General features: G+C 40.2%; 1 protein-coding gene across 5 annotated transcripts in view; it reads left to right on the top strand.

The window, feature by feature from the left end:
- LOC144507971 (protein PHTF2) overlaps positions 1-20,253 on the top strand; it is a 101,752-nt gene that overhangs the window by 40,563 nt on the left and 40,936 nt on the right. For all 5 annotated transcript variants that reach the window (XR_013500183.1, XM_078235595.1, XM_078235594.1 and 2 more), the window contains 3 exons: positions 624-702; positions 8,580-8,636; positions 15,881-15,950. Coding sequence is in view for 3 of the 5 variants with exons in the window: in XM_078235595.1 (XP_078091721.1) it covers positions 658-702; positions 8,580-8,636; positions 15,881-15,950 (172 nt within the window). In the remaining 2 variants the exon portion in view is untranslated. The remainder of the gene's footprint in view (positions 1-623; positions 703-8,579; positions 8,637-15,880; positions 15,951-20,253) is intronic.

The following is a 20,253-nucleotide window of genomic DNA, read 5'->3' as shown; positions in this document are numbered from 1 at the left end:
GGCGAGCAGGGTAATTATGTGGGATTATGGGGATAAGGCCTGGTTGGGATTGTTGTCGGTGCAGACTTGATGGGCCAAATGGCCTCCTCCTGCACTGTAGGGATTCTATGAAAACTCCTGTAATTGTGTCTTTCTGTACTTTGTTGTTTTATTTGTTGACTTGGCAAGTTACTGTATGCTTACACATTTTGCATGTATATCTTGTTTTTGTACATTAAGCATGAGTTTGTCATCGTAAGGATTTCTCTGATAGAAAGTTTGAAAAACACTAATCTGTGGTGGGAACAGGTCGTCAAACAATAAGAGAATTTGCACATATTATTTTTGTTCTTAGTCAGCCAAAATGCTGTTCTGTGCTAGGTTGTAACTATGCCAAATAATAAGGCGACTGAGTCAATTCGAAGAGACAACAGATGGGTGGAATGTCTATAGTGTGTAAAAATATGTGGACGGTACAGTTCTAGTATAGCAACTTTCAGTTGTTATAGCAACAAGCCACTGCAAAACATCTTACTAAATTAGTAATGAGATTGGGTGTAACGTAAGCACAGCACAAGCACACTTGCCTTTACCACTACTTAAGCAACTTGCAAGCAGTACTGATCTTTTTTTCTCTCTTGCAGTCTAAAATGCCCAATGTGTGATTGAGAGGGATAGATGGCGTCTAAAGTGACGGATGCTATAGTGTGGTATCAAAAAAAGGTAAGGAAAGTTTTTCAATTTTTGTCTTAATGTTTTGGCATTATTTCTACACACCTGAGAAGAGCTGATGCAAATGTTAGGCTGTGTTCCACAGTTTTAATGTATTTTTTGTACAATACTCTGACCGAGAGTGACAGAAATACAAGTGGAGGTTTTGGAATACAAGTAGGCTATTCAGCCCCTCAAGCTTATTCCATCATTCAGTTAGATCATGGCTGATCGATATCGCAAAACCTTTTACCTGGCTTATATGGAAGAAAAAACAGCATCTTAGACGTGTGATGCTCATTTGTAACATTTTGGCATTCAGATTGATCTTTCAGCTGCTTGAAATCAAACAATCAGCTGCTTGTTTGTATTTTTCATCAATTTTGTCTTCTGATCATAACCAGCAATACTTCTGATCAAATAAGCAGCATGCTGCATTTTGTCTGATTCAAAATAATCTATGAACTCCAGTGTTAAATAATTTGTGCTACTGTTTTGACAATCTTTAGAGATAGCAGCAGCAGTATGGTCTGAAACAAGATTATGATCAGAAAAAGAAACAGAAATTGCTGGAAAAACTCCATACGATCTCTATACGAGGTCTATACAAACATGTGAAATAGGAGCAGAAGTAGACCATTTGGCCCCTTGGGTCTGCTCTGCCATTCAATAAAATCATGGCTGATCTATTTCTGTGTTCAGTTCCACATTCCCATCTACCCCTGATACTGGCATTCCTGGAACCAATCTCAAACTGGGTCCCAGGCACTGAGGCAGCAGTGCTAACCACTGTGCCGCTATAATAATTAGTTTACAATGTTTCCAAGTTTTGTGTGATCTCAAATTTGTAAGTTGTGCCCTGTACACCAAGGTCTAGATCATTAGTATGATGGAGTTCTTCATTTAGATGGAGAATGACGTATTTGATTCTGAGACTAGGGTCCTGAACAGTCCGAAAGACGTGCTGGTTAGGTGCATTGGCCATGCTAAATTCTCCCTCAGTGTACCTGAACAGGCGCCGGAGTGTGGTGATTAGGGGATTTTCACAGTAACTTCATTGCAGTGTTAATGTAAGCCTACTTGTGACTAATAAATACATGGGAGCTCATAAGAGATTGGACAGAAGTTGGACAGACGTGTCATGGACACAAGTTGAAGGGAGTGTTAATAAGAGTGTTAAAGACTGTAGAAGGTGCTAACAGTGGCATAAAGGTCAGATAGCAGAACAAGGGTCAGTGCTCTGTGAAAGCAAAACATAAGAACAAGTTACAGCATCTCCCTGTGAGGGGAGAGGGGTCGGGGTCGGGGGGATTAGAATGTTTTGAAGAATAAGATGGAGACAGAGTTCATGGTCTGAAATGGTTGAACTCGATGTTAAGTCCAGAAGGCTGTAAAATAACTGCTCAGAAGATGAGGTACTGTTCCTCCAGTTTGCATTGGGCTTTATTGGAAGATTGCAACAGATGAAGGACTTAAATGTAGGTACGAGAGCAAGATGATGAATTGAAATGGCAAGTGACAGGAAGATTGGGATCATGCTTGCGGACTGAGTGAAGATGTTCCGCAAAGTGAAACACCCACTTCCAGTCCCCCTGACCCAATTTCCTTCTCCTAATCTCAGCACTTGCTGTGTATCCACTTTACCCTCTGACTTTCTCCTCTCTGATGCTGAATTCTGTGCTCAGCAAGGATTCAGTTTCATCCCTTACACCCTCACCTCAATGAATATCTGGTTTGGCACGACGTTGCACTCTTCTTTGCTTTGTGGAAGAAGGGTCATCTGTAACTTGTTCTCATGTTTTGCTTTCACAGAGCTTTGACCCTTGTTCTATTATTAACACTTTCTGTTATCTGACCTTTATGCCACGAGTAGCATCTTCCTTAGTCTTAAAATCCATTGCATTCTATCACTCTTCAACTCTGGAGAAGAGTCATGTGGACTCAAAACATTAACTCTGTTTCTCTCTCCACAGATGCTTGCAGACCTGCTGGGTTTTCCCAATATTTTATGTTATTTCAGATTTCCAGTATCCATAGTATTTTGCTTTATTATTGTGATCAAAGGTTGTCTCTCTCAACTTTTCAATGCCATTTATTTAAACTAGATGCTAAATTTACATACAAGGACTTTGGATTGTAAGCATGTGCCTAAAGAGAATCCAAAATGAATTATATTTCCAGGGCCTGCTCCACACACTAAGCACTGTCTATATCAATATGTGGCAATATAGTCCCGTGGGATGCTTTATTATGTTAAAGATGTGTTATATAAATGTAAGTTTTAGTTGTTGGAGTTATGCTGAGTGGCGTGCATGTCAGGCACTGGGATCAACTTGGAGCATGTTTACTCAGTAATGTTGGTTTAAATTAAATTGATCAATTAGATCCTGTGTGCAAATATTCTGACTATTTTCTAGGTTGACTAAGTTTTTTTTCACCCCAGTATATCCTTGCTACATTAGTCAGCCATCGGCAAATATGAATCAACACATTTTCCATTACTGTAACTATGTTTGGTGGCAACCTGTTTTCTGAGTGATTGTTGTAGAAGAGCACTATCAGGCAGTTCTGCAATACTTACAGTAATTAATTCAAAATGGTGCTGACTCTTGCTGGGGTGTTCATTTCACATCTAAGGAATTAGTTACTGAAACAGAATCATAGAATCTCTTCAGTGCAGAAGGAGGCTATTTGGCACATTGAGCTCGCATTGACAACAATCCCACCCAGGGCCTATCCCCGTAACCCCACGTATTTACCCTGCTAATCCCCCTGACACTAGGGGACAGTTCTCCATGGCCAATGAACCAAACCCGCATGTCATTGGACTGTGGGATGAAACCGGAGCACTTGGAGGAAACCCACGCAGACCCATGGAAAACATGCAAACTCCACACAGTCACCTGAGGCCGGAATTGAACCTGGGTCCCTAGCGCTATGAGGCAGCAGTGCTAACCATTGTGGAACCTTGAAGTTATGTGTAGAATTGTTGTTGTGTAGATAACGCATAGCTCCTGAATCTCAGGGAGGTCTCTACAACCTTACCCAAGTGATCACACAGTAAATATCAACAGGTTGTCCAGCTATACAGGACATCTGATGAGGTGATCTTATTGAAACATATGACTCAGAGAGGATTTGATAGGGTAGGTTCTGGGAGGGTGTTTCGTCTTGGAGCAGACCATAGCTCATGCAGTTTAAAGCATTAAAATGAAGTCCAAATCAGACATTGCTGGAACGTGTACACTTCCCAGAACAGTGACTGGAAAACAATCAGAATTGGAGATTTTGGCAGATTTTTCTTAGCCTACAACCACAGAGGCAGAATCATCAGTTGTTGCTTCAGCTAACTTGGTGTTGGCTGGGGAATTGAACCAATGAGATTTGGTTTTCTATGACTTAGTTGCACACCACAGACGCAAGTTAATCAGTAGTTCTGACTTGTGTTTACAGTTCCTGTAGCTTGCTATGCATGATCTGATATCATGATGGTATCTGTGGAAGAACTTTTTATTACCTCCCATAGATCTAATCACACAATTTACTTCACAGCCTCACACCTTCCCATAATGATTATGGTTGACTACTGCTTGAGTAAATTTCTAGAGTGTCATGTTAATAAACAGAGAAATCATTTTTTTGGTGTATGATATGCCTTTTATGATTCTATTTCATTTATTTGCGATGTCAGAAAATAACTCATTAGAATTGGGGTGGCACGGTAGCACAATGGTTAGCACTGCTGCTTCACAGCTCCAGGGACCTGGGTTCGATTCCCGGCTTGGATCACTGTCTGTGTGGAGTTTGCACATTCTCCTCGTGTCTGCGTGGGTTTCCTCCGGGTGCTCCGGTTTCCTCCCACAGTCCAAAGATGTGCGGGTTAGGTTGATTGGCCATGCTAAAATTGCCCCTTAGTGTCCTGAGATGCGTAGGTTAGAGGGATTAGCGGGTAAATGTGTAGGGATATGGGGATAGGACCTGGGTGGGATTGTGGTCGGTGCAGACTCGACGGGCCAAGTGGCCTGTTTCTGCACTGTAGGGATTCTATGAATATTTACCATATGCCATCAGTATGGAGTCCGAGTGGCACAAATGAATGGGGAATATATGACTCATTTTATCTTGAGATACTGAGCTTGCAGTAACTTTTCAACTAGTATGTGATTTAAACTCGTTGTGTAAGCATTGACACAACACATGATTTTTGATTGATACTGGGCACTCATTTTGTGTGAAAGTATTGGTACGGACAAGTCTCTTGATAGCCTCTCAGCCAGATCATTGGTGAATCTGTTCCTGAAGTGTCGGTGCTTTCCCATTGCAAAATCACTTCAGGCTTAAATGTAAGATTCCCTTTAGAACGACATCAAATTGTTATCTGTTTCAGGTTTTATATTTTTTGTGTAAATGTTTGTCAGACAGAGCAAGTTGAATATAGGATCACATACCTTTATTATGATTATCACTCAGTGGTTATTACTATGGAGTCATGGATTTGTTTAGACAAGATGCAGTGCGAGGAAGCAGTTTTGTGATCAGTATGTAATATTTTTAAGTCTGGTCACATTTAAAAGAATGGTTTAAATCTGCCTAGTGGGTTTCTCTTGGGGCATTTATATAATATTATATGGTATATAATATGTTATGGTAGCAGCTTGGATTAAGGGGGAGATCTGGAAATCTGTATCCATTTTTTTGAAAAAACTTAAGGTGGAAAGATGTTACTTGGAAAAAATGAACTCTCGTTAAACACGGATGTTTAGAATTATTTTCTAAAGCTCGTCAGCCTCTTTGTTTTTGCATGTCTGCCTCTCTGTTAGGCTTTCTTTTCATCCTAGGAGCACATTCTTTTGTTTTTGTGTTTCCTTCTCGGCGGTATTTGGTCAACCTTCATTCCCTGCTGGAATGATGAAGGATTGCTTTAACATCACAGTATACTCATGTCTTTTGTGGTAGTGTCCTTCTGAGATATAAAATATTCCTCGTATATCCTTTAGGTTCCAATTTTCTCTTCCTTCAATATATGTCAATCTATAATTCATATCTGTTGCATACAATAAATTGCTGGCCTAAGCTTCCTGTTTTGTTTCTGCATCTTCTGCAGTCAAATTGTAATTATTTTTCCATTTTCTACATTCAGAAGACATTTGTTTCTAATCTCAAATGATACGAGTTCCAAACTTTCCATTTATATTCCAGTTCTGACAGCACCCAAAGATGTCTGTTCTATTAGAACAGCTCCCCTCAGGAAACTGTCTAGAACTTTTTCAAATGCTGATTTTTTTTTTTCTCTAACCATGATTCAACAGAGCTCATCTAGGAGCAGATTAAAATGCTTCACTGTACTGCTGTCATGTCTTATGTTCAAGCATTCCTTAGCAAACTGAGAACATAAACTGCTGTTTCATCAAATTTTTGTTGTTCAAACCAGTTGCTGTCCTTTTTTAACCGAAGTTGTTTTCTGCTGACTTAGTTTCTTAAATAATTTATTCCCTCACCATGTTTGTTTTCACTGTGCCACAAAGCATTACGTCACACTATAAACCTGTTATTATCCAAAGAGGATGGCAGAGTTCAAATTCAAGATAGAATTTATATTGAAGTTGGAAAGCTGAATCAGAATTCCCCAAATTCTTTCTCCAGAGCTGCATCTGTCAGTTATCCCATGATAGCTTTGTTAGTTGACTGCTATTCTAAATAGGTGCTTGTCTCGGTTGAACATTCAAAAATCCCTCCTTGGCTTGACAGTTTGAGAAAGACGGACAGTTATTGATGATATTTCTTGTCATGTACTTGTCTTATCAAGGACACAAAAATCTCCTGTTCTTCAGATCGCCCATATCAAAGCTCTAAAAAAAAATCACATATACTAACTTTTCTGGAGAATTTAGTGATGTAACTAATCTAGGAATAAAAATAGCCAACATTGGAAATGCAAAACAGACCAGTCAGCATTAGGGTTTCCAATGCTGATTGGCAGGATCCCTGGAGGTTTGATCATGTGAGATCCGCAAATACTATCACATTTACCTTGGGGTGTTGTAGTTAAATATTGTTGCTCATGTTTTTGTACCAGAAATTATCATGAGAATAACTGAGAGGCAACTTGTGACCAGGCAGTAATGGAATCAAGGGTGTGCAAATGAGACACTGAAGTGGGGAAGCATTCATAGGGAAGGAGCAAGCAGGGGAGGAGCTAAGATTTCATTTGCAACTCACTGAAATTCTTCTCTTAATCCACAGTTTTGCCATAACCCACTGATCATCTACTACTACCAACTACATAAATAGGTTTGGATTGGATTTTCTGGCCCCATCCAGTCTCTCAAAAGTTAATGGATTTTTGGGTGAGCTGCCGAATCTCCTGCAGTGGGTCCCACCACAGCAGGCCTGGAAAATCCCTGCCTTACTTAGTAAACAGTATTTTACCTGTAATTGATTTATAGTAATCGTATAATCTGTTTCTATTCACCATACATAACTGGAATCCCCCTACATGGCACACAGTCAGGACACTCAGATTCTCCAGCTGATATCACTTTAAAAAGATCCCATCTCTTTTCTTTTAGATTCTGCTTTAAATTCCAGTTGTGTGTCTGACCTGGGAGCCTCAGCAGAACTCATCTGTACTTGGGCTTCACATGTCAAGACCAGATGGAGCTCAATTGAATTGAGATTGTACAAAGGTATTGGACTCAGTGTTTGGGGCGCTTCTTGTTGGGCGGCTCATTGCCCTGAACTCAGCTCAGCTGTAGAATGATAAATATTAAAGCACAGTGGGAGGCCATTTGACACCACCCCACCCCATTCCAGCGCTGCTGTTCTTTTCTGTAAGTGTGTTTCCCAAATTGCTAGCCCAACCTCCAACTGATCTGTTTATATATTCCTCCTCCTCAAACATTTATCCTATTCTTTTTTAAGTGCTATTTTATTCTTTACCTCAATACGAATTTATGGTGAATGATCTAGCCCTCACATCAAAAACTTTCCTATTCATTGCCCCTTGGTTCTTCCAGTGAGAGTTCTCAGTTTTTGTTCTCTTGTTCTCAATCCCTTCTCATGTAATATTCCTCCTCATATAATATTGCACTGTTTACCCAGAGCAAAGTCCACAAGTTTCACTCATCCCTTCACTGACTTCTCTTTCTCTGATACTGCTGCTCCTGTTGCTGGCTCTGTAGGAAATGCTGGGCCCTGCTGCCACTCCTTTTCTCATCTCTTCCTTTCCCATTTGAAACCCAGTACCAAGACATATTGAAAAAAATTGATCTGACAAATTTTCTCTACTGATCTATTTTTATATCTCCAGTGATAATTTGTTTCACTGTCTTTTAATGTCTCTTTTGCACTTTTGGAATAATCTAGGGTTTCAATCTTTATGCCGTACTGCTCTAGGTAAGCTATGATGAGTACCTTGAGATGGAAAACATTCAAGCTAATTTTAAAAACAAAATACTACGAATGCAGGAGATCTGCAATAAAACCAAAGTTCCGGGAAAATTCAGAAGGTCTGGCAATGTCTGTAGAGAGAGAAACGAGTTAACATTTTGAGTCCAATCTGATTAAATTTTGGAACACAGTGATTTTTGAGGATGCAGTTAATTAAGTGGTTACCTCTGGGAGTCCCATCCAATTACGGACAGTGGTGGGCTCCTGAGGACTGACAGATCGACAACCCCCGCATAGAGGTGGCAGCTACTAATGTAGATTGGTTAAAGAGGAAGTGCCTTGATGCCAGCTATTGGCCCAACATTTGAAGGGATAGAATTTTTTGTGGTCTTATATTTGTGTTGCAAGGATCTTTATTTGGCAAGCAATCTACTTGCCTGTTTTGCCCAACATATTTGAAAAATTTGTTAATGATTTTTAACTGATTTCTTTTGTTACAGATTGGGGCTTATGATCAACAGATATGGGAAAAATCCGTAGAGCAAAGAGAGATCAAGGTAAAATATTTTAAATTTCTAAATGAAATTTCTATGGTGTTAGAATGGTCAGCAGTAGCATGTGATAACTTTATAAGTGCAGCTGAATAAAAAACATGAGGAGGGAGCATTAAAAATTTCCATAAACATTTGTGTATCCTGTAATGGTATCATGAAACGAGAAAAATGTCCAGTTCACATCTCTTTTGTAAGGGCAACATTTAATTCCTTTGGAATACAAATTTATTTGATTATTCTTTACATGTGAAGTAGAGAGAACACACCTTAGAGCAGCAGTTGTGGTCAACAATGCTCTTTTCCTCCGCCAAGAACATGTTTAATGATCTGAGGTACAAATTGTCTCAGGTCTCAGATCAAGATCACTGAAATAGATGTCAGCCTATTTTGAATACTAATATATATCTCACATTTTGGGTTGGCAAAGCTGTATGCAAATTTGGGTTCTATTTTGATTAATCAGTGTGTTGTGGCCAGCTTCACAAACTTTGTTATGACATCACTGCTGATCATGACAGACATATTTTAATATTTCTCATTTTCATAGTTACATAAATGCAGGGTGAAAAATATATCCTTATTTCCCAGCCCAAAAACTACATTTTGTTTTCTGAAATATTTCCTGTGTTGCATTTTTATTGCCCTCATTTAAAAAAATAATTTTGTAGTTTTATTAATTGTTCTTTATTTTTGGTTTTAATGCATTTTCCTCTATTTGTAAATGTTAGATGTTCTAGACCTTTAACCTCAAGTTGGATTCATGGCTACTAAACAATCAACCACTGAGTAATTATTTTCATGGAATGGCATGGAATTTATCTTACTGATTTTTTGCTGATTCAAAGGTTGGGGCAGTGAGCATCTATATTGTTGGATTGTTCAGGGACCCAGTGTTCTATGCAAAAGCCGTGAGAGTTAACTACTATAGTCAATCGAAAATTAGATTCAAGTTAGGGTGCTTCCATTAATCCAGTGCTCAGTTGCTACTGTCAGGTGTGTATGTTTTAATTGTGCTGACCATTTCATTATCTGAGTACCATCCCTATATTTTATTACCTGTTTCAGTTCTACTTCATACTGTTTCTATCAATGTATTAGTTAGTAAATAGTCACCTTAGTCTTTTATTTATTTGTCCTCCTTTCTAATATTGTTTATACTCTTCACAGTTTATTAAATTGGTAAGTACCCCAGGAAATGATTTTGTGTTATATACTGCCATGGCAGTTGTGCTAAGGATTCTGGCCTGTTTTTTTAATTCAATTTTTGAATATATGCTGTGTGATTCAAAGGATTCAATGAAAGTTTTTTTTCTATGTGCTACCAGTGCCAAGATAATAAATACATTTATAAAGTAAATGTCTTTACTATTTTGTTACACAGAGTACATGGATAGCTACTAAAAGCATGGATGTGAATTGCATTGCAGGGTATTTTTACATTTAGTGTGTCTTGCACCACACATCCATTACTAATGTCTGCGTGTTATTAAGTTATGCTTGGAAAATACATACCTTAATTTTCACTAGTGAGATGCTGAGTGTTGCAGAACGTTTGGAAGCCTTCTGGCATTGGCTAACACCTCTTCACATCCTCTAATTTAAAAGCACAGTAATTAATTTTCAAAGGTAGATTTATAGACCCCTGGCTGCCAATCGCCAGAGCACTTTATACATTTCCGGTGGCAAACACTAGGATACCCTGAAAATCTCAATCCCATGTATCTTGCTATCAAAGACTTAAGCATAATGTGTCCCAATGTGCATAATGTATAATTGATGACATAAACGCTGCATTTCCTCATTAGAAATAAATCTCCAGCCTTAATTATTTCCAGTACATCACAGTTCATAATTGGTATATGAATTTAGTTTCATGAACATGAACTCAGTACAGACACAATGAACCAAGTGGCTCCTTTCTGTGATCGAAACTTTTTATAATTCTATGATTTTACATCTCATGACTCATTGGCAAAGCTGTTCTTATTATCCATTATATTTAATTACCAATAAATATGCAATATTTTTATTGCAGTACCATTCTGGGTTGGTGGATTTTGTGTGAATTACTGCTTGAATTAAGCAGGGTGAATATAGCACTAGAAATGGTGTAAATAGCCATGACACTGGCCACCTCTATTTGTTTACAGCAATTTTCTGTTGCCTTTTACGTGCATTCTTTCTGGAAAGCAAAAATTATGCCCTTTTTTTATTCATTTGTGGGATGGGCATCGCTGGCTGGCCAGCATTTATTGCCCATCCCTGGTTGCCCTTGGAGGGTAGTTGAGAGTCAACCACATTGCTGTGGCTCTGGAGTTGCAAGTAGGCCAGACCAAGTAAGGATGGCAAATTTCCTTCCCTAAAGGACATTCCTGAACCAGATGAGTTTTTCTGACAATCGACAATGGTTTCATGGTCATTCTTAGTATTTAATAGATTCTTAATTCCAGATTGTTTTTATTGAATTCAAATTCCACCATCTGCCGTAGCAGTATTCAAACCCGGATCCCGAGAACGTTAGCTGAGTTTCTGGATTAATAGTTTAGCTGTAATACCACTTGACCATCATCTGCTATTTATGTTTATATTTTGTGGATCTGAAACAATTGACGTTGCTAACCTTCACTTTCTGTTTCACACCAGGATAGCTGGTCTGAAGTGCAAGGATTGCCAGCTGTTTCCAAAATTTTTATTATCTTTCATAAGCAATCACCACGTACCTAAAAGCATTTCAAACCATCTGTTGTGAACATAAAACTTGTTCACTGAAGCGCAGGTACAGCTTTTGCTAGGTCACAAGCCTTAGTGACTTGACACTAGGTAGTTACAGATAAGGAAGTCCATTTCAGCTACTTCAACTGAAATGATCATGAAGTCTCTCATTGCAGCAACTAATTAGTTCTGACATGATTTAGGTTTCTACTTCTGCCCATTTCATTTGTTGTTCATTGTAAGAAGAAAGTTGCAACTTCCTTGTCCCACTCCTCCAATTTAACTTTAAATAATTTTCCAGCTTTCCCATACTGTTTACAATTTTGTTTATGCATATAACTTCTCAGATGTTTCCTTTTAAGGATTTTCCAGACTTCATTCATGATCGAGATGCCTAAAGTAGATAATAATTCTCGTGCTTATCTCTGCACTGCTACCAGTGCTTCCATTCCCCCCTTCTGTCTTAATGACAAAAATTGGAAATTATACTTGAGATGCAGTCTGATGAACTGTGCAGTTTGATTATGTGTACTTCTTTATTGTGCTCTATTAACATTCTATTAACTTTGTTGATTGCTGTTTAGCATTAGTTGGAGATTCTTTGTCAGATTACCAGCACTGGATCTCTTCTAATGTCATCCATTGTTATTTGAACACTGATCACAGACTGCATGTACTACTTATTTTTAATTCCCTATCAGTATTTATAAAAGCAAAATACTGTGGATGTTGGAATCTGAAACAAAGCGAAAATGCTGTAAAATCTCAGCAGGTTTGACAGTATCTGTGGAAAGAGAATAGAGCCAATGTTTCAAGTCAGGATGACCCTTCGTCAGTATTTTATATTTGTTTGTATTACATTTCATCCACCATTTTTGTTCCTTTTGCTTGCACATTTGTATTCATTTTGTAATTTCTGTGTTGCCTTCTTCGAATTCACTCCTATCATAAGTTATCATTATCTGAAAATGTGTTCAGCTTGTATTATATTTCTGAGTTGAAGACCAGAACTTCCTTTTTGAGGTGAGAAGCAGGGGTTGGAATCAATCCCGACATTGTGATCCTGCCTTCATCCTGGTGGTGCTGGCAGGCAGAATTCTTTCCCCCTCTCAGAGGATGTGGAGGCCTAGAGTTGTGCCTGCCACTGAAGCAGAGATGGGCTAATGCCGAAGTGGCCAGGTTAAAAGGCTTTCAAACAGCCAAGCATTTGGCTGATCTGATTCACAAAGATGAATGAATGGAGAGAGTTTAAAGAATTAGCTTTGGATCTCACAATGGAGTAACTTTTCAATATTGTACCATTCAAAATTGCATGTTATCCAAGGAATAATCTGTTCAAATGCATCTGAAGACTTTTCCACATTTACAATGCTGTTTTTTCATTTGACATCTTATCAGTTTCAGAAGTAACTACTTGGCAACTGTATTATTAAATGATCAAAACATAGTCATCGCTCACTTTGTTAAACACAAACGTGGGCAAAAGCATTTCGTGATGAGCTGTAACAGAGGCAGCACTATTTTTACTCCCCTTTTATACTTTTTGGAGCCATTCTGATGAAAAAAATTCAAAGTCCAGAACGAGCATTAAAATAGGAGAGTTTTGGATCCATTTTTCTTGGCGAGTCCATGATCCTATGCACTCAGTGCATTAAAAAAATCCTGAAAACTGATTTCTACCTGAGGGGGAGGGGGCGGGCTTAAATCATCTGGCAACCGGCTGATAGCAGTAGAGGGCACCTTTGCACATGTGCAGGTCTCTCTGCTCTGAACAGCAAAGAGACCTATGACTCAGCCTCTGCTGCTTTCAGCTGGCCTCCGTGGCCTAAACACGACACACCCGCTCCCCCGAGCTATTGCCGGGCCCCGATCGCAAGCCCCCCACCGAATGCTATGCAAAGTGGCAGGCAGCAGTGCTCCCCACCACCGATAGCAACTGCAAAGTGTGTAGTGGTCTCCGCTCCCTTGGCGGTGCCCACCCAGCTGGCAGTGCCAGGTTGGCACTCCTATGGAGAGCCTCAGTGGCCTCCAGGTCTTTTGGAAAGGCCACCGCTGGCCCATATTGCTAGGGACCAGCTGTGATTCTCGCCTGCTGATTGAGTCGTGGGCTTGCTGATGCCCTGTATATTAGATTTAAATTAAATTTGAATAATTTATTTAGCATTGTGCCAGGGGTGGCATGGTAGCACAGTGGTTAGCACTGCTGCTTCACAGCTCCAGGGACCTGAGTTCAATTCCCGCTTGGGTCACTGTGTGGAGTTTGCACATTCTTCCTGTGTCTGCGTGGGTTTCCTCCGGGTGCTCCGGTTTCCTCCCACAGTCTAAAGATGTGCGGGTTAGGTTGATGGGCCATGCTAAAAATTGCCCCTTACTGTCCTGAGACGCGTAGGTTAGAGGGATTAGCGGGTAAATGTGTAGGGATAAGGGGGTAGGGCCTGGGTGGGATTGTGGTCGGTGCAGACTCGATGGGCCAGATGGCCTCTTTCTGCACTGTAGGGTTTCTATGATTCTATGAAATGGCCAAGGCTGACCGCGCCGATATCTGGTGCCGGTAAGATCACGAGAGGCGAGAAATAGGGCGACAACCTGATTTCTCCGCTCTCCCCTGATCTTACTGGCTTGCCCCGCCCATCAGCCGGCGATGGTAAGATTTCCCCCACCCCACCCCCTAGCTTGTCTTCAATCCATGGTTCATACCTCCACTCTGCATGTGTGATTTTGGAGTGCTTCCTAAACAAGGTGCCTCAAAAGTCACAGAAGTTCTCATGTTCACTTTTATAATGGTGCTGGCAGTTCCTAAATTGCAGTGTGTCAGGTTCTCAGCCTGTCCCTTTTCCCAAACTGCCAAAAATGGCTGGAGATGAAAATGGAGGCAGGTTTTCTGCTTTTGCATCTCGGCAGTCATTTTCTTTAAGAATCTGACTCTGTTTTGGACCACAAAACCTTATTACCAAGTTACAGGTATAAATTAGAATTAATTTGTTGTAATTGGATGTCCCAGCATTAACACTTGAGATCCAACTTCATTCTACTGTACCACTCTACCCCTTCAACTAATATCTTATCCATTATCTCAGACTTTACCCTGAACTCCCAATGCGTTGAGTTCATGTGAGACTTTGTCAGACTTGTCAGTTTCTGGATGTCTTTAACATCTATGTTATAAGATTCATCAGAGTCTATATGCATTGTAACTTCCTCAACGAAGTCAAACAGCTTGGTCAGGCATGATCTATGTTAACTGCCATTATTTAAGTACCTGTTTTACAGATAAAGGTCAAGTTTACATCTGATTTCTATTATTTTACATGGGATTGAAGTAAAGTTAAAGCTGGTGGGTATGGAAGAGTTATTTCCAAAAATAATGAGATGATCTGTACAAATGAATAATTTTCATTCATCAAGGTAAACAATAGCTAAGTACCCTCTTTACACGCTAGTTGAGGGTTAATGTCTTTCAGTTGCGTGTTTATGAAGCTGCTCTACAAAGGGACATTATCACCTCAGATATTCAACAAATAATCACTTCCCCACCCTAATGCTAACTGACTCCAACAAGTAATAGCCAAGCAATTGATACTTGCCATGCGCAGTGCTTGCAATATGGTGCAAAAATGTTACAAACACAATTAATCCTGTTAGATTTAACACTTGGATGAGAATCAATTTTACATGCCTGTAGAGTCCTGCTTTGGACAGTTGAAATGGCAACAGTATGTTTGGATCTGCATTGAATATGTGTTTTTGTTTTCTGACTCTGATCACGCTTGTTATAATGTGGAGATGCTGGCGTTGGACTGGGGTAAACAAAGTAAGGAGTCTAACAACACCAGGTTAAAGTCCAACAGGTTTATTTGGTAGCAAACGCCACTAGCTTTCGGAGCGCTGCTCCTTCGTCAGGTGAGTGGGAGATCTGCTCACAGACAGCAAACAGGGCATATAAAGACACAAACTCAATTTACTGAATGGAATGCGAGTCTTTACAGCTAATCAAGTCTTAAAGGTACAGACAATGTGAGTGGAGAGAGCAGGTTACAGAGCAGGTTACAGAGATGTGCATTTCTCCAGACAGGACAGCCAGTGAGATTTTGCAAGTCCAGGCAAGTTGTGGGAGTTACAGATAGTGTGTATAGTGTAGTCACACTATCTGTAACCCCCACAACTTGCCTGGACTTGCAAAATCTCACTGGCTGTTCTGTCTGGAGACAATACACATCTCTTTAACCTGTGCTTAATACTCTCTCCACTCACATTGTCTGTACCTTTAAGACTTGATTAGCTGTAAAGACTCGCATTCCAATCATTATTCATTATTCTGTAAATTGAGTTTGTGTCTTTATATGCCCTGTTTGCTGTTTGTGAGCAGATCTCCCACTCGCCTGACGAAGGAGCAGCGCTCCGAAAGCTAGTGGCGTTTGCTACCAAATAAACCTGTTGGACTTTAACCTGGTGTTGTCAGACTCCTTACCACGCTTGTTATATGCAGGTTAAAATAGGAAATGTTCTTTTACTAGGTTTGTGTTTCTTTCCCATAGGGCATGAAGAACAAACCAAAGAAAACTGGCCATGTAAAGCCAGACCTCATAGATGTCGATCTTGTAAGGGGTAAATATGCCTTTTTTGAAATCTACTAGTTTACAAAATATATAACTTGGCACAACTCAAAAGTTGGACCTGAAAATGTATCCAATGTTGTCTTCATTTGTGGATATGGGCATAAATCACAGAAAGAACTGGGGCCTAAGGAAACCGTCATTGGCTGTCTCTCGATTCGCGGATGACATCGACTCAGAGCCGCAGGTTCCTCCCATGGGTCTTTATCTGACTGAACAGGTGTATTTTTGATCTGCAGATCTTTGGGCACATGGGGCAGGACACGGGGAAAGGGCATTTGGAGTTCAGGGTTTACTTTCTTTTTCTTTTTCTATCGCTGCTGTGCCTCATTATTAAGGTGTTTGGACATACTTGATGAACAAATTGTCACCATTTTGAATGATTAATAGCATGCTCCTCTCAGTCATTAATGTCAATGTTGCCACACTTCAAGGAGAATTTCAGTTTCTTTGAAGTGTTTTCTTTGCCCTCCTCTGAAATGTTGGCCATTTGAGAGTTGAGAAAACAGGACCTGGCCAGATGAGATGCTATTTGGCCACAGTGTAGTTGATTTTGAAGGACTTTTGCCTGAATGCTTGGCGAGCTGCTTTTAGGAAGGAGGTTGCTTAACGATCTTCCGGAGGATCTGGCGGAAGTATTGCAGGTGGAATCTTTCTAGAGCTTTTGTGTTGTTGATACACAGTCCAGGTCTCACTGCAGTACAGGAGTGTGGTGACAACAACTGCTTTGTACACCTAACCTTTAGTTGATTGTGGAGGTCCTTGGGTCAAGCATTTGCCGTAGTTTGTAGAAGGTTGAGCTGGCGTAGTTCATCCTGTGTTGGATCTCTTTGTGGTGGCGACTAGGGGATTTTCACAGTAACTTCATTAGTGTTAATGTAAGCCGACTTGTGACACTAATAAATAAACCTGAATGGTGGCCTTTTGATGGAGGTGGCTGCCAAGGTATGGGAAGTGCTCAACATATGCCAGAGTCTCTCCTTTAACATATATGAGTGGTGGAATATTTGGCTGGTCAGGTGCGGTTGATTTAAGTTTTTTTGTGGCAATATCCAAGGACAGGCTGGGTTTCTTGTATGCAGAATTGAAGAGTTTGAGAGTGACTTGCAAGCCTCGTGGAGAGTGGGCAACAACACTACAGGCATCACAAACTGTACATCATGTATATCTGTGATGGTTTTAACAGTTGATCTCCTGATCAGATAAATAGCCACTGTTAGGTAGATTGCCCTGGGTCAGATTTTGAAGGAATTTGTTTCAGATCTCCCACTCAAGGTAGCTTAAGGGAACATCAAACTCAACAGTATATTTCTTTATTAAGTCTTGAAATTTATGTTTCAACTCATTCCTGCACATAAGTTGTAAGTTTAAGAAAATGAAGTTGGTGTACTCAAAAAGGAACACCAAAAGTTAGCACACAGGTACAGCAAACAATTAGGAAAGCAAATGGCATATTGGCTTTTATTGTAAGGGGATTGGCATACAAAAAGAAGGAAGTCTAGCTACAATTGTTCCAGGGTTTTGATGAGACTACACTTGGAATGCTATGTGCAATTTTAATCTCTGTATTTAAGGAAGGATATATTTGCATTGGAGGCAGTACAGCGAAGGTTCACTAGGTTGGTCCCTATGCTGAGGGAGTTGTCCAAAAATGAGAAGCTGAGTAAATTGAGTCTGTATTCTCTGGAATTTAAAAGAATGAGAGGTAATCTCATTGAAACATTCATGGGCTTGGCAGGGTAGATACTGAGACATTGTGTTCCCTAGCTGGTGAATCTAGAAGCTGTGGTGCAGCCTTATAAGAACATAAGAAATAGGAGCAGGAGTAGGCCATCTAGCCCCTCGAGCCTGCCCCGCCATTCAATAAGATCATGGCTGATCTGATAGTGGTTTGGTTCCACTTACCCGCCTGCTCCCCATAACCCTTAATTCCCTTATTGATCAGAAATCTATCTACTTGTGACTTAAACCCCTCAGGATAAGGGGTCGATCTTTTCGGACTGAAATGAGGAGAAATTTGTTTATTCAAAAGGTTGTGAATGTTTGGAATTCTCCACCATCATTAAATAGATTTAAAGGTGAGGTAGGCAGATTTTTGTTCTCTTCAGGAATCGAGGGATATGGGGAACAGGAAAGTTGGTGTTGGAACTGAAAATCAACCATGATTGTATTGAATGGTGGAGTTAACAGGGTTTTTTCCTGTCCCTATTTCTTATTCTTGTGAGAAGCTTTACAATTTTTGCCAATTTGGTAGGCAGTCATTATTTTGCATGGAGGGATTTGGATGGTTTCTAGCTATTCATGTATATCTATAATTATGTGATCTTTTGAGGCAAATAATTGGGTTTGTGTCCAGATTACAGTTGTAGCTGGGTGCAAATGCAGAGGAAACCCCAAGTCCCTGGTCACGTCTAAAAACTGTTTTCTTGAACACAGAGTAACAAAGTTACCGTACCCCAGAAATTAGTCACTTGTTGCTGACAAAGCTGCTAGAACTATGGAGTAAAGTGGAAAAAAAATTTGCAGATTCATATCTATGTCACGTTTAGCACTAACTTTTGGCAGTTCAGCATTAATAAGTTATCCATAAGCAGACAAGCCAGGACTTTTCAGGGATGAGAAATTTTGGCCATTTGGGAAATTCTGACATTTGGATATTAGAATTCCACCTTTAAAATTGTTTTTCCCAACCTCTGCCTCCCTCTGTTGTCGCTACCTCCAATGCGGTCAAAGTCAAAGGAAGACAGCGAGAGAGAGACTCAAAGTCTGGAAATTCTCCTCCAATGAAAAGGCTGAGAGCAGGCATGTAGAAGCCGCTACTCATCCCACTGGGAGGGCATGCTATGCTACTGGCCACTTGGCTGAGCCATGGGGTTTGGCAGGCAGTTGGAGGATGAGGGAGCAGCAGAACTTGAGATTTGGTGTGGTTTGGCAGGCTGGGTGTACAGGAAGGTGGTTGGGAAAATGGGATGCCGAGTGAGTTGTGGGGAGTGGGGTTGGGAAAAGGAGCTGTCATGTGGTGAATTGGGGGAGGGGAGTTGGGACAAGGAGCCTGTGTGGGTGTTTGGTTGTGGGGAAGGCGGGCTAATTGCAGTATGTGTTGTGGGGGTTTGCTGCGAGAGGGGCTTCACTGAGTTTTCTGTCACCAATGGACATACAGAACTTGATTGAAACCTACAAGAGTACATAAAATACCCTGTAATATTTTTACAAAGCACATAGATTTTTAAAAACATAGATTTTCATATGATGTATTATATTATATGTTGATCTACTACACACACTTTAATTATATACTGAATGTTACTGTACTGCTTTATTGTTTTTTGCTGTTGTCAGGAGTCATGTTATATTTAAAGAGATTTTTAATGTTTTCTTTCATAGTGTCACAAACCACACTGATGTTATCTGTAAGGGTGTCCCAACTTGAAACACCTGTTCCTGGTGGTGTATAGTTTTTTGGAATATTGTGAGGAGTTGTCTAAAACCCTAGTGAGGAACCAGTCCAGTTGTTGTATAACAATTATTAAATATTTATTAACTTAAAAGACAAATACACAACGGAAAAGATGGCAATACTCGACACTTAAGTGCATGAATAACTAACATGCACAGTTTATGAAGAAATTACCTCTTGTTCCAAAATATATCTACGATCCTTGAACTCACTAAGACTTCCCTCTCTAAAACAACATCCAAATTAAATAAATCTCTTAAATCAAATCCAGCTTATGGTTACCACACTACATTGGACTGATCAAGTCTGGGAAACGCCTTTACCTGATTAGTAAAGATATTTGAACTACCTTTACGAAGGTTTCCTGCAATGTCTTGGCTCTAAGACTCTAAATACAGCACCATAGTATCTCTGAGAAATAAAAGATGTTCCAGGACCCTTTAGCTCTGAAATGGGTCCTAGCCTTCTGGTTGTGAGTGCTGGACTGACTTGTGGCTGCGAGGTGTGGACTGGCCTCTCTGCTTCTGAGGGGAATGATACGGAGATGCCGGCGTTGGACCAAAAGCCACACAAGCTTTCGGAGCCTTAAGCCCCTTCAGGTGAGTGGGAATTCTGTTCACAAACAGGGCATATAAAGACACAAACTCAATTTACATGAATAATGGTTGGAATGCGAATACTTACAGCTAATCAAGTCTTTAAGATACAAACCATGTGAGTGGAGAGAGCATCAAGACAGGCTAAAGAGATGTGTATTGTCTCCAGACAGGACAGCCAGTGAGACTCTGCAGGTCCAGGCAAGTTGTGGGGATTACAAATAGTGTGACATGAACCCAAT

Source organism: Mustelus asterias, chromosome 19 (assembly GCF_964213995.1).
Source record: "Mustelus asterias chromosome 19, sMusAst1.hap1.1, whole genome shotgun sequence".
In the NCBI taxonomy this organism is placed as follows: Eukaryota; Metazoa; Chordata; class Chondrichthyes; order Carcharhiniformes; family Triakidae; genus Mustelus; species Mustelus asterias.
Note: the sequence above shows the minus strand (reverse complement) of the source record. Positions and strands in the feature narration are given on the sequence as shown.